Source organism: Mytilus edulis, chromosome 6 (assembly GCF_963676685.1).
Source record: "Mytilus edulis chromosome 6, xbMytEdul2.2, whole genome shotgun sequence".
In the NCBI taxonomy this organism is placed as follows: domain Eukaryota; kingdom Metazoa; phylum Mollusca; class Bivalvia; order Mytilida; family Mytilidae; genus Mytilus; species Mytilus edulis.
The window spans coordinates 67,879,038-67,894,104 of record NC_092349.1 but is presented as its reverse complement, the minus strand read 5'-3'; the positions used below and the strand labels follow the sequence as shown (position 1 = coordinate 67,894,104).

Sequence of the window (15,067 nt, the reverse complement as noted above, 5' to 3'; positions counted from 1 at the left end):
TGTTGTACGTGGTCCGTTGATAATTTTTTTCCGAATACTGAATCATGATAATGTTGCAGTCTCGAGTACACCTCTGCCTTTATGAGTTTATCCTTTTTTGAAAAATTTATAAAACTCTTCAGTTTTAAAAATGCTCTCAAATATTTATGTGTCATATCTTGATAGTCCATCATGTCATAATTTATTACGATAATTTCTCGATTGATATCATATCTATAATAGTACCATGCATATTTCCATTCTTTCTTAATCCACATTTCTATTGAACTTTCACAATTCTCGGACAGCAAAATTACGAAATTAAGACTCGTTGACAAATTATCAATGGTTTCTTCCTCACGCAGTCGCCCTATTTGACAATATCGATAAGGTAAAAACACACTGAAATTTTTTTCTTGAAGAAAAGGAACAAATGATGACGTCAGCCAATGCCGTAAATAAACGTCATTTTCATTTCAAGATATGTAGATATCATATGCATATGCGTCTGATGGAACTACTATCCCTTTGCAGTACTTCGGAAATTTTCGTGTCATTATGAACAGATCAAACCGGATGGTATATATAGAAAGCGATGATACAGTTACAATAAACACTGCCACGGCAAGTGAAATGATCAAACATAAGATAAAGTCATTGTAAAGTCTACATCCAAGTTCGAGTCTAGTCATATTCAATATGTGAACTTTTTCATTATGATACTTACAATATACTCTCGTATTATTGCAGCATTTCCTATGAAATGATGGCAGCCAATTTTGAAGCCAAATGTCTTTGCATTTACAGTGAATAACGATTTCTCCTATGTAAATCTGACGAGGGTTAAACATTTGCAAAATACATGAGATTTTCGTCATTTTGTTTTTTGACAAATTAATAAAACTTACGTTTCTTAATTCAACCATAAGATTGTCCGGTATTATTTCAATTCTATTGTTCGATAAATCCAGTTTTCTAAAAATAGTATGCTTTCATTACCAGTAGTTTTTGTTTCATGATTATTTTGATTATACTTGATAATCTATTACTTGAGAAATCTATCTCAAGATCAGTTTGCAATGGCAACGCAGATGGCAATCCACTTCGTCCCGTTCTGGAACAATCCACTACTGTTCTTGATCTACTAGGCTGGTAAAAACAGTGACACTTTGGAGGACATCTATCAGCAATTGTTAAATTACAAATTAAATGATCGAGAGATTGGTGAATAATAATCTCTATTAGAAGCACGTTTTTTAATTCTTGAGGAGAATGACAAGTCACTTCGAAATAGGATCTATGCATCTTATCTAAAAAAAATATACGATTTTGATGCTAAGAAATACATCTGGCAGTCACATATCCAATTGTTTTCTCGTAAATCAAATCCATACATGTAGGATAGCAGTTTTCCTAAAAAAAAGAGATTTCTAAATCCTATTTCAAAAAATTTGACAAAATGTGACAAATTATTGTTTGATAAATTAACAAATTCTCCATATCCAAATTGTGTATTCCTTTTGCATGTCCAATCTAGTTGATTGCTTATACTTGTTATATTATTACTGTAAAAATCGGTTTCGCAGAACGCTGGTTGATTTTCCCACAAAATATTGGTGATATCTACTGTGGTCAATAGATTATGAGACACATCAAAGTTAAGAAGACTAGCAGCCATGTTTAATAACAATCCTGGTTCTATGTACCTCAAACGGTTGTATGAAAGGTCAATATTGCGTAAATATTGCATTCCGATAAAGGTATCGCTCCTCAAATATTCTATTTTGTTTTTACGCATTTTCAGAGTGTCTAAGCTTTTGATGCAAGAAATGTTGTTAATTCTTTTTATCTGATTGTACGAAAAATCCATTTGAACGATTCTAGTAAAATTACACATGTTGACTGGGAGTCTCGTTATATACCTGGATAAGTGTTTTATCTGGTAATAAACATTCAAAACATTTGGTATTTCTATTTCAGGATATTCCAAAATGTCATTGTACGAAACTTTCAATGAATACAGTTCTTTTTGCGATTTGTACATACTACACATACAACAACTGACAATATGATACTCATTCCTACTACAAGAATACGAGCAATGAAGATCTGTTCGGTTGAATAAAGTTTTGTATATGTCGGTCCTAGAAAGTAAATCCACAAAAACGAAACGACTGAAAATCATAAAATATATACAATAGAACCTTATTGTTCCTTGTTGTTTTAGCTGCCTATTAGTATGAACTCGATATTTGACAAGTTTATATATTAATCTTACTATGAACTCGACGTTTCTATATTTATAAGTAAAAGTCTATAATTTCATATGATCCGGTACTTATTAAGTTTGCTAATTGGTTGTTTTCTATAGCCTCTTGAGTTTATAAATGAATTATGTAGATTGAAATGTAGTATCTAACATCATATCTTGTCATTTTCCTCTATTGATTTCAATAACGTTGAAATATGAATTCAAATTATAATTTTTGGGGTCTCGGTTTGAGCGCTCCATATTAAGGTTTACCCATACCAAAACGTTCATCTGGTGTCGACACTTATTAATTGTTAATCATATAATTCTATAACTCGACCATACAACAGTATATAATTTAATAAAAGTCGACTAGAAAATATTGGATCGATAAATTATTTCTTATATTTTTATTGAATTTGTACAGTACAAATTATGATTTCACATTGATTCGAATGTGTCAGAAATTCAACTATAGATTAACAAAATGTGGTTATACGGTATATTACAAACCGCATACGAAAAGCTTCTTTATCACTTTGTTATCTATTATAATGTTTAGAGAGTAATCACATCGCCGTGGACTATATTTCGTAGGCTACAAGTTCAAACATTCTTTAAAAACTACTCATTATATAAATAACACAAAATTGATAAGAGGGAATAAAGGTATGCAGCTTATAATGACATGCAATCCAATATAGTCAGAGTACAAAATGTACACAAGATCAACTTTAGATTAATGTTCACGAAATCGAATTATTTTAGAAATTCACCCAACACATGTTATCAAACCGAAATGAGTTATCTCCCATTAGTCACTTTAGGAAACAATAGAATGAAAATGTACTTCTTATCTTATGTATTATAATCATTTTATGTAATAATCTCATAAAATAGCCAGTAAATTTGTATCGATGAACAAATGTTCAAAAACTTCATACGTACATATATGTGTCAAATTAGGGCATTTCAAAGTGTTATTCACTTTCCTTTCTCTTGGACTGATTATCAATATTCACTCTATTACTGCAATAACTACCAATTATTTCTGCTAGTGGAATTTTGTCCTTTTGATATCGATCACTAGTTCGATAGCCATGTCTTATTAAAGTGCTGACATAAACAACTCTTACTGCTTGTCCGAGTGTAGTATTTATTTTTTTCTTTTTTAGTTTTATTAGCACTTGCAGGTTTGTATAAAGTTTTAAACTTGCAAATACGAGCGTACCCAAAAAGAAATTTATTGTCAAACGGTGCATCTGTTGCAAGAGAATTGATGTCGTCAAGGTTATTCAAAACAATTGTTAAAACATCTAATCTAACAATATCCGTTTGTTCGTTTTAGCACCGACATACATGCTTATATAATTGGTTGGTTATGCCATCGGGAATATTATTAAAGATACATGCATCGACCTAGTTGTAGAACAAACCATAACTGATACTGAGTTTACTGCACCAAATGTGCATTTGAAAACTAATTTCTCATTTATGATGCTTTAGGCCGAAATATTTGAAAATCCAAAACATATAAATCTTTGATAAGCTGATCAAATAAAAAAAGACACCAAGAATAACCTATTCAAAACATAGAAATCAGAATTTTGCATAATTCTCGAGATACGTTACTCAATTTAAATCAGTTTCTTAAATTGCTTTACAACATATTCAAGTTAAATACAAAAAATTGAATCCTCTTCTTGAACTAGAGTTCATTTACACGTCTCACATTATCTTCTCTTTATTCAGTTGCATACTATTATTAACTAAATTATTATATATAGTGTGCCCTAACAAGTACTAAGTTAAACCTTACCACTGATATGTAATATATACTAACGTTTTCGAGGGCGGGATAAAGTACCTATAATTTGTGTAAATATTGTTCTAATAGATTTGTCCTTCAACATCATTTAGAGACATCGAACTTGTTTCATGCATTACATTCTTAGATACATTTATACTAAATAATATCATGGTGGAGTACCTTAGTAATTAAACATTTCTTCATTTGATTCTCATTCGTGTAAACGACCTGTCTCATACCGACTTAAATATATTTAGCCTGGATTTCTATAAATGTGAATGAAAGTCTGTTTAAGTTCGACGTATCGTACATTTATCTTACTACTCTTGACATAACAAACATATTATGGACACAAATCTTATTTTGTAAGGGAATTTTTTCACATAATTTCATATATTTTATTACGCACACACTGAATTAAAAACGTCAAGACAATTCGGTGTTTTCTATTCACGGAGTATTGGATGCATCGTTCGATAACTTAAAGACACTTTTCAATGTTAAATGAAAGTGGTCTCAACCTAAAGCTTGCAGGAAAATATAACTATTGGGCAATATTTGCAAGAGAAAATCGTTGGATTTGCGACTGTAAACTTTAACCGTTTGCCAAATCACTTGAGCTTTTTGTTACATTATTTCATCAATTAAACATTTTTATGAATTGTGATTCGCCACGTCAACTAAGAAACTAATAAAATTGAGAATGGAAATGGGGAATTGGTCAAAGAGACAACAACCCGACCATAGAACAGACAACAGCAGAAAGTCACCAATAGATCTTCAATGCAGCGAGAAATTCCCGCACCCGCAAGCGTCTTTCAGCTGGCTCCAAAATAAATATATAAACTAGTTCAATAATAATGAACGCCATACTAAACTCTAAATTATACAGAAGAATCTAAAGTTAAAAATAATACAAGACTCACAAAGGCCAGAGGCTCCTGACCTTGGACAGGTGCAACACTGCGGCTGGGTTAAACATATTTATGAAATCTCGTCCCTCCCCTTTACGTCTAGCCAAGTAAACGCATAACAATACGCACATTAAAATTCAGTTCAAGAGAAGTCCGAGTCTGATGTCAGAAGATGTAACAAATGAAACTAAACAAAATAACAATAATACATAAATAACAACAGACTACTAACACTTAACTGACATGCATTAACCAGCAGGACTCTTAATACGTAATATGATCATTCACGGTGACATTTTATCATGTTCTTTATAACTGAAATTTTGTCTCATTGTCACAAAGTCTATATCTTATACTTTTATATCGTAAAAACAATAAGTTAAAGTCTTGCTTACTTCTTAGCCTATGCGTACGGCTACACTTTTATTTAAAAATAATATTTCTTATACGTGAATCTGAAAGGAGTCGTTTCCTTAGACTCCGAAAGTAAGCGTTTCCAAAATTGACGCTGGGACTGATTTATCGGAAAGGAAGTGTTTCCTTGGTTAAAAAAAAGAAGAGTTATACGGATGTTTCCAGTTAGCGGGACTAGATGAAACCATTTGATAAGTAAATATATAATGAAAAGTTTGCGAATCAATATGCTTCATGCATTTTAAAATAGTTTCTGAGGAAACAAATGTATTTTTTAACCGTTATCGTCAAGGACCGTCAACGGCGTTGAGATTGTGTAACTGTTTAAACTGGTTTATATTATTTTCTTAATGAAATCAACCTGGTATAAATTAGGACAAAATATTCAAATGTTCCGTGAGCTACATCTTTTAATTTAACTTACCTCCTGACGGCAGCATTATTCATTTTTAGCTCGTGATCATGTGCTATGTCGTCATCGTAACTCCGAAAGGAAGCGTTAAAGTATCGGAAAGGAAGCAAAAACGACGATTCTATCGGAAAGGAAGCGTTATGAATATACACCGTGAAATTCAGATACCAGGAATTGAATATTATACGCCAGACTTCAGTTTCGTCTACAAAAGATCCATAAGTGACGCTTTAATGAAAATGTAAAAAAAATAAAGCAAAATATGGAATTGAAGCATATTACGGACCCGAAGTTCTGAAACGTTTTGACACATTCATTTTACGTTATCTACACAATTGTCTTTGAGTTTTATAATGAAGAAACATATGTATTTCCATAGTCATGAAAAAATATAAAAATATGCTTTTTACTCTTTAACTGTTTGTTTAATCATTAAAAAAGAAAAAAAGAGAGTCAGAAGATAACAAAAGGGTTTTCAAACTCATAAATCGTAAACAAAAAAGTAAGCAAATCCTTCTGCCAAACGGTGGTTGCAGTATTTACTGTTACAGTCAGGGTTGTTCACATAAACCTATTTGTATCTATGATACTACTTTTGCTGAACAAGCACTGTTTAGTGGGTATGTTTGATCGTTCTTTCATTTCGTCACATATGATAGAAAATCTAAAGTTTGTATTGAAGCTTTGAGATATTGGCGTATATTTTAACGATTCGTATTTGTTTATCTCACCACACATTTTTGGATATGTTAACTAAAGAAAACATCAAGAGTTTTGGAAAAACGTAAAACTATAAAACTACTGAACTCCGAGAAAAATCACCTGATTTTATAGCTAGCTAAATTCTCACTTGTATGACAGTTGCATAAAATTTCATTATATTGACAACGATGTGTGAAAAAAACCCAAACAAACATAATAGGTGAAAAAGGCAAGTGAGCTAAATATTTAAGAGACATTGCATTTCGGCAACTAAACTAAAGGGCAATTGCTACCATATCTTTATATCAAAGGATGGAAGAAGGACGGATTTATGATCTTTGAAGGTTGCTTCTTTCGTGAACGAGTTTCTTATATTTGCTCTTTTCTTATATAATGAAAAATATGATTTTTGCTTATAAAAAATTCTATTTGAAGGGTTATCGTCTTGCACCAGAAGATGTTGACGTTAAATGGATGACGTACCCACAATTACAATACTCCTTCTAAACTATTGTGCTCAGTGTAGATTTGTAATGATTTTCTGATTTTACGGTCGAAAAGCTTTAACTATACATTGACGTAATTAGATTTTAAACTATCTTTTAAGTACAGTGTAAGCATATCTTGTTTTTGAACACTTGAAACAGATGATTGAGATTTGTTTTCGTATCAATAGATATGATGTAATTACTCAGTACAATTACATGATAAATCTTTATCAGTTTTTGTCAAGCTGTGTTATTTGCCTTAATCTAACCTTCTACGTTTATTGGATACAGCTTTGATATGATATCTAAGATACACGATATTGTATCAATATACAGTATGAATCATTATTAAGTGTCAAATATGATTTAAGGAATTAGTGACAATTCTTCAAAAGTAAGTGCATAATATGACAATAAGATTCCAATTCAAGCACACAGGGTATCCATTTATATCAAAAACAATTGCACTGAGTTGTCATTTGCTAAGTATCCATTATGGGCATGTTACAAATATAGGATTTTGATGTTTTGCAAAATATAATTTGATATACAGAACAGTGCATACCACTTGACCTCTAAAGAATAACTATAAAAAAGGAGTCATATTCAAAACGTTCAGATTTTGTTTTAAAACTCATAATCAAGGGCATATAATTGAACTAAATTTCCAAAGAACAATTTGTGTTTTAATTTTTCAAGAAAATAAGACCCGCAACCCTTGTTTTTATTTGATATTTCAGAAGTATTCTGTCGTTTGATGTTTCCTCTATAAGAACATTAAAATTACATTATATAAATAATTTACAGTTATCCAAGTTTAATTAATTTTAACGTATTTTAAAGAAAAACAAGGCCCTTTATCCCAATTTTAACATTAGTATTGAAAGTACAATAAACCAGAGGAATTTTACAAGAGAATAGGAAAATAATTTCGTCGAACATTAAGATACCCCAGGTACCTTAAAAGGACATAATTTGTCAAATTCATGTTTACTGATTTGACTGAAATACTCATATTTGAGTTGTAGCTTACCCTCTTTTTAATACATTGTACATGAATACACGCTTAATGCCTGCACAGCTAAAAGGTTAAATTGAAGGTCACATGAATACGGATTCAATGAGATTGAATTATTAACTTGCAATTACACAATTGTTCAGCAATGATTCTAAGCTAATGTTGAAACAAAAATGGCAGTTGAAGGCGAATTATTATTTCACTATTTCAATTTGATTAATGATGTAACACACAAAGTAATATTCTATTCTTTATATCTTGTAGCTTATGCCCCTTAACAAATGAATAATTTTCATTTTTTTTATATGTATTTTATTGGCGTGAAGTACTGATACTATATCTTGGCTTTCTTATTATTGATAATATTTATATATGGCTGCTAGTATTACATCGCAAACTTATTGTCACCGTGCAAGTTAATCATCAAAGCATTTGAATCTGTATGCCTAGTTTTATTTTAAATTTGACCCCACGTTCGTTTACGAACAGTAAAATAAGGAAGAAAATGGAAACAATGGAAACACATTTTGCTGACCGATTTGTACCACAACTCTGACTTTCAGTCCCCGGTTTTTACTCCCTCAGGCAAAGCTGACTTTAGATGAATTTGGCTATTTGTTTAAGGTATTTTTGTCATAAAGCTCTTCAACGGTTTCGATACTTATACATCCTCGGATTTCAAATGTTTGGCTTTGAGCGTTCCTGATGAAGATAAATCCAAATAAGCGCTTCGGACGCATGGAATTATGTAAATATGTTGCTTTCAATTTATTTGAAACAGATAAAATGATACTGTAGGTTTAAAACAATACTTTTACGATAATCGAATGATGACACGAAAATGATATACTAATAGTGCTATTGTACATTATTGAGTGATCCAATGATTTGTTTTTGAAAAAAATGCCCCATAGTACTAAACTTAACTCCATCCGTCAAAATTTACTCATTTAAAACGCTCCAATTCTAGCTTAAATTACAAAAAATTATCAAACATGCCAAAAAATGTCACTTTTCAAATGTCTTTCGTCAAAAATGAAAGTGGCCGCATCCGTGTTCATCCTCAACCTTTATAAATGTTATGTATTATCATCATATACAACTTACATTTCAATTTTAGGAATGAACACAAATGCGGCCACTTTCATTTAAGACGGAAACCGTCTAAAATTCAACTAAAATGCTAAAATTGTGAAGATTTCAGGAATTGAGCATGACTTAATGATGCTAGTACCCGATATATATGCATGGTATTGTCAAAACTAGCCCATATTTTTGTAGCAGAAGCATTCTACTTTCTAATAAATAACTAAAAGTTTACATTTTAACAATTTTGTAAAACTGCTATATATTGGGACCAAAAAAGGGTCTTACTGAACCTACTCCTATATAAAAAAGTTTAAACAAATGAATCTACACATTTACCAAATATATAATTAAGCCAAACGTTTTCATACAAACTAATATCATTTACAATGCATACAGGATAAGGTTTCAAAAGCATTATACTAAAGAGAGTCGAAAGATACCAAAGAGATATTCAAACTTACAAGTCGAAAACAATGCGTGGCAAAAAAACGAAAAAACGACAAAAACACAAACAAAAATTCACAAACCAAAACATTGGAAATTCAAACCCAAGCATGATAAAGATATAATAGATTACGTTAAATATATAACTTTATATCTATATATAAACAAATCGTATCAATATCAGTACAATGTAATTAGTACACATATCATAACAGTTTGACTTCCCAGTTGATGTCGTGATAGCATGCCTTCCTTGAGTGATTCATTGTAGGTCGTGACGTATACCCGGTCAAAACTTTAAGCTTTGTATTTTCGACTTCTCTGCTAAGCACGCAAGAAAAGGGAAAATGTATGAACAAAATATCGAGCTCTAAGATAAATTGAAAAAAAGGTAAAATAAGTCCACAAAACCTAACAAAATAAGAAAAATAACCAATAGACTATAGAAAGAGAAGAAAAACCCTACCATATACCTGATTCTTATAGGCATTTCTTTTTCTGAAAACAATTGCATTAAATTGTATTATTGAGGATTGAACCTGGTAATATAGCTAGCTAAACTTATAACTTGTATGACAGCTGTTTTAAGTACCGCTATAATGACAAAAAATTGCGTGAGGTATACTTGGTTAACGTGACCCTGGAACTGAAACTGTGTAACATATTTTAAGGACATACAGCCATTGGATGGTGTGATCTTCCCCAAAAACGTATATGGTGTAATGGTGTATGGCATATTGTGCAATGGTAGAAAGTGTATGATGCTATGGTATACGGTGTAAGGGGAATGGTGTTAGGTGTAACTTGCGATTGGGAATCGTATGAACGAATGGCGAACGACATTTAAAACTATGCAAAATATTGATAAGAACATATCTTTAATCTGATACATTAATTTACAATATTATGATAAAAATTCGTTTTTTTTTGGATAAATAAAAAAAATTGTAGTCGCACGCTTAGTTTGAAATTAAAGGGGTGTGGTGCAAAGGTGTAACGTTTATGCTGTAATTGTACAGTGTGTATAGTGTAATGGTGTTACTGTGTATGGTAAATGGTGTAATGTTGTATTGTGTAAGAGGGAAGTTTACATCATCCAATGACTATATTAAAACAATTGACCTCAGAAGTTTAAGAAAAATACAAATTAGGTGCAAAGACTCTGCTGGCAATAAGAACAATGTGTCAATGTTTGGTGACATGTGTACTGGCAGACTGTTACCTTATAAACCAGCACTTTGAGAACATTAGTGTGAGTACAATCAGGGTTAGTTTTCTCTTTTGAATTGCTTTACAGCTGTCATTTCGGGCCTTTTATAGCTGACTTTTGTAGGCCATACGGTTATCTATAGTTGTTAATGTCTGTGTCATTTAATTTCTTGTGGAGAATTGTCTCATTCACAATCATACCACATCTCCTTTTTTATAATTGATATGTATATTACATTAAAATGTTCTTCACATGAATATGTATTTTGACAATATAAAATCAAGGAGTTACCAGTAATGATTTGTTATTTTGAAGCGTACAAGTAACGGAATAGCCTCTTGCTGAGGAGTTTTGTAATTCGGATGACATTAATGTGCAAATATCATTTATACAGTGTTGTGGAATACATTCTCTTCTTCTTTTATTTATATAAAAATAGGAAGATGTGGTACGATTGCCAATGAGACAACTCTCAACAATAGACCCAATGACACAGAAATTAATTAAACATTTTCCATACTTTAATATACTAAGATTAACGGTTCTGTAATATTAATTTCATCTTTATACACAACTTTTTCGACATATGTTTGCACATATATTTCGATACTTGAGGACGTTTTCACATGGAAGATAAATTGTAACACTTTTCATGTCAATTTCTGATACTGTGACAAATTTGAAATATTTTTACCAGTAGCATATATCGTACATAATCTGGCAATTTTAACATTTTTGGTTCGACCGTCACTAATGAGTCTTTTTGGGGTAAGGCGCATCTGGCGACCATAATTTTAATGCTGTTATCTAGAATTAGTTTATATATATGTAAAAGTAGATGAAAATGATTGATTAATCAAAACACTGACCTAAAAATGCAATTTAAATGCAAAAATGTGGCAACAACATACTCTGGTAAAAGATCTCGAGCGTATGTCAAAAAAGTGACGACAACAAAATATGGAATGCGATAATTCAGAACATTGTAACATAGATAACCCGAGTTAAACAGTATGACAGATTAAACTAGTGCACAATCAAATTATAATGGATAGATAATAAAGGTGTGATGTTAAAGTCCTTAATTTGTTGATATGAAAACATGTAATCGATGTTCTATCTCAACTGGATTGGTATGTTGTTGATACAGTAATGAATATATATTACAGTTAAATGCTACATATTTCGTTCCTATACGACAAGGAAAACAGAGCAACGAATCAGTGGAGATAAAATTAATCGTCAAATAAAATAAATGTAACATGATGTCAACCTTCCCCCTTTAGGTGTAATACCACCAAATCATTGTACGTCACATCCGGTTGTATATATACGAAAGTAGGTCTAAAAAAATATTCCCTTGAATTTGACAGTTGCAGAAAATTAACCCTGCATTTTAATGCACTTAAATTTTTCTGAGTCATAAACTTGTATGTTGGGTGTCTGAAAGCATTGATCATTCCTTTTTTATTTGATGGTCTTATAAATTTTTGAAAGTTAACGTTACATAGTTACCAAAGCAGGTAACCAGTAAATAACAGTGTAACATTTGGGAAGTTTACTCCCGCTGATGGTTACTTTATTATATTCAACAAAATTGAATTTTGTGTACACAAAATTGATTTTGATTACAAAAAGTTAAGTCGCATTCGGCGCCCCGTAATTTGAGCATTTCAATCATAAATTGATTAATTCCTTTATATTATTAATGGGTTCAGCCTTTACTTTCTAATCTTTTTTTTTCAAACAATCCACCCTTAGTAGTGTAATCAATGATTGAGATAACTACTTAGCTTTTCGTAATGTTTTATCTGTTTGGTTGATTTACTAGATACTTTATTGAATACATTCATTCTTTTCCTTATTTCAACAGGTTTCAAAACTGTCAAGGGCAGCACATTATCGCCGACAAAGATTTTATCATGTCTATGTCAGAATCACCTAACCAATTGTGCGGGTCTTGCCGTGGTGCAGAAAACAAAAATATAGCAACATTGTGGTGCTTTGATTGTTTAAAACCAATGTGTACAGAATGTAAGGAAACACATTTAGATAAATTTCATACCATCATTCCAATATCAGAAACAGAAAAAGTAGATACATCTGTTTTAACAGGACCATGCACGTGTATCGATAAATGCTCCAAAAAATACTTCTTACACTGCAAATCCCACGACGAAATTTATTGTCGATTGTGCACAAGAGAAAAACATATCAATTGCATGGAGGTCCAGAGCATTGAGAACGCTGCAAAAGGATGTCAGGATAGTGCATCAGTACTAACTACTGATTTGGAAAGAAAACTCGCTGATTTGAAAGAAAATTATCTACGATTGATAAAGGAGCAGGAACTAAATTTATCCGATTTAAATTCTAAAAAACAAGAAATTAAAAAAACAGTAAGAAATTTCCGTAGAGATATAAATGAATATTTGAATGAACTAGAAATTAAAATGGAGTGTCAGCTAGATCGTTCTTACGAGCAATGTAGAGCTCAAATGACTAAACACATAGATACTATGCAGGAGAGATCAAACATGCTATCATCATTAGAGGACACTCTTCATTTACTCATAGATCATGCTTCCGAATGTTGCACTTTCATTGCAACAAAGAACATCGAGCGCGTTCAAGATGACGAAGTATCTTTTTATGAAACGTTTCAAGAAGGACTTATGAAGTTGGATTTGTCGTTTACCGGAGAAAAGACAGTTGATGATCTTAAAAAAGTATTTAAGACATTAGGAGAAGTTAAGCTTGAGGTAAAGGAACGAAATATAAAAGACTTTGCAATTGCAAGAAGGTATGCAGGGTTACAATATTCAATCCGATTACAAAAAGGTGCATCTCGTCATCATGCTTACGATTTTACTGAACTTGATTTAGGGGAGGATAATAGAATATATAGGACCTGTCTGACTCCACAGAAAGTTGTTATTATGATAGGTAATGAACGTGAAGTTTGGACTTACAATATCAATAACAAAACTAAAGAGCGCATTGATTTACGAGATTTTCCTGAAGATGTAGCTACTGTAGATGACAAAACATTCCTAGTGGCAATGGGTAAAAATGGACTTAGTCTTATCAACATAGCAACAAAAAAGAAACAACATATTCAAAAGTCGTTTTCATATCGTGTTGTATATCAAGATGGTGTTATATATACAGTTCATGATAACAAGCTTGTTCTTGCAAAGCTCAATGGATCGACTATGAAAAAAACAGATATAGGCTTTGAAGCAAATAGCATGTGTGTTAATCGTAAAGGCGATGTTTATGTGTCTGACGATAAGCACATTTGTAAGTTAGATTCAAACAGTTATCAAAAGGAAGTTGTTTTAGCAGAGAAGGCGAATGGAACTTGTGATATTGGGGGTATTGCTATAGACAAAGATGATCAATTATACTACATCGACAAAACTAATGATGCAATCATGAGACTAAAGCTGAATTCGAAAAAGATCAATGTAATAATAGGAAATTTACAGAATCCGTTAAGCATTACATGTGACAAAATAACTAACCAGATACTTGTCATAACCGACAGGGGTACTAGCATAGAAATATGGCAACTTTGAAAATGTGAGTGTCACCAAAGTGTATCATTATTGGCAAATTAACTTTCATAAATTGATATTTCTAATGCAGAGGTGGAATACATATGTCAATTCTAGTATTTATATTAATACGAATAGGAAACCAGGAAAACTTTGAGTCTACAATGAGTTCGACAGAAAATACGAAAGTGTTATTCTTCTTATCTGAAAAGAATGCACTCTGGGTAATATTTTCAAAAGCGTACACCAAAATATTATGAAAGTTTGAAACACTATGACGACACAGCTTTGGTATTCTAGTGATAGCGTGTTTGCATTGAGTGCGGAAAATCGTAGATTCAGCAAAAAACTTGAAAGAAGTGAGAACAAAGTCTGGTTGACTAGGAGACTTATAAGTCCGGGTAGGGTTACATAGTCTTCTGTGAACTGTTTATGGGGTTTATATTTTTATCGCACTTATATATTCTCATTCTGAATATTCAATTTATTTGAATGTTTTTCGGCTGTTAAATAGCCACCAATCCATAACATAAGGTAATTTTCATAGGGGGAAACGGGGAGAGGGAAAACCAAGGAAATATCCCTAATCCTGTATAGTCTTATGGCGAAATTGAAACACTTAAACGGTCAATTCGAAACATGGTCAACAAATTATTAAAAATGGAACCAAATAATGGTTACTGTATGCTTAATCTATCATTTGTTACTTTCAATTTGTTACTGTTGAATATATCCGTTTTATGAGGCTGAGAAACTGAGGAAGGTCGCGGTTCTAC

At 31.7% G+C, this 15,067-nt stretch overlaps 1 protein-coding gene across 1 annotated transcript; it reads left to right on the top strand.

The window, feature by feature from the left end:
* Positions 1-7,261: 7,261 nt before the first annotated feature.
* Positions 7,262-14,458, top strand: LOC139526790 (uncharacterized). Its single transcript, XM_071321951.1, has 2 exons — positions 7,262-7,364; positions 12,605-14,458. The coding sequence occupies exon 2, from the start codon at positions 12,654-12,656 to the stop codon at positions 14,310-14,312; it is 1,659 nt and encodes a 552-aa protein (XP_071178052.1). The 5' UTR covers positions 7,262-7,364; positions 12,605-12,653; the 3' UTR covers positions 14,313-14,458.
* Positions 14,459-15,067: the final 609 nt, after the last annotated feature.

Bases quoted from the DNA above. Each gene is read 5' to 3' on its own strand.
- LOC139526790 (XM_071321951.1), top strand. From the start codon at position 12,654: ATGTCTATGTCAGAATCACCTAACCAATTGTGCGGGTCTTGCCGTGGT.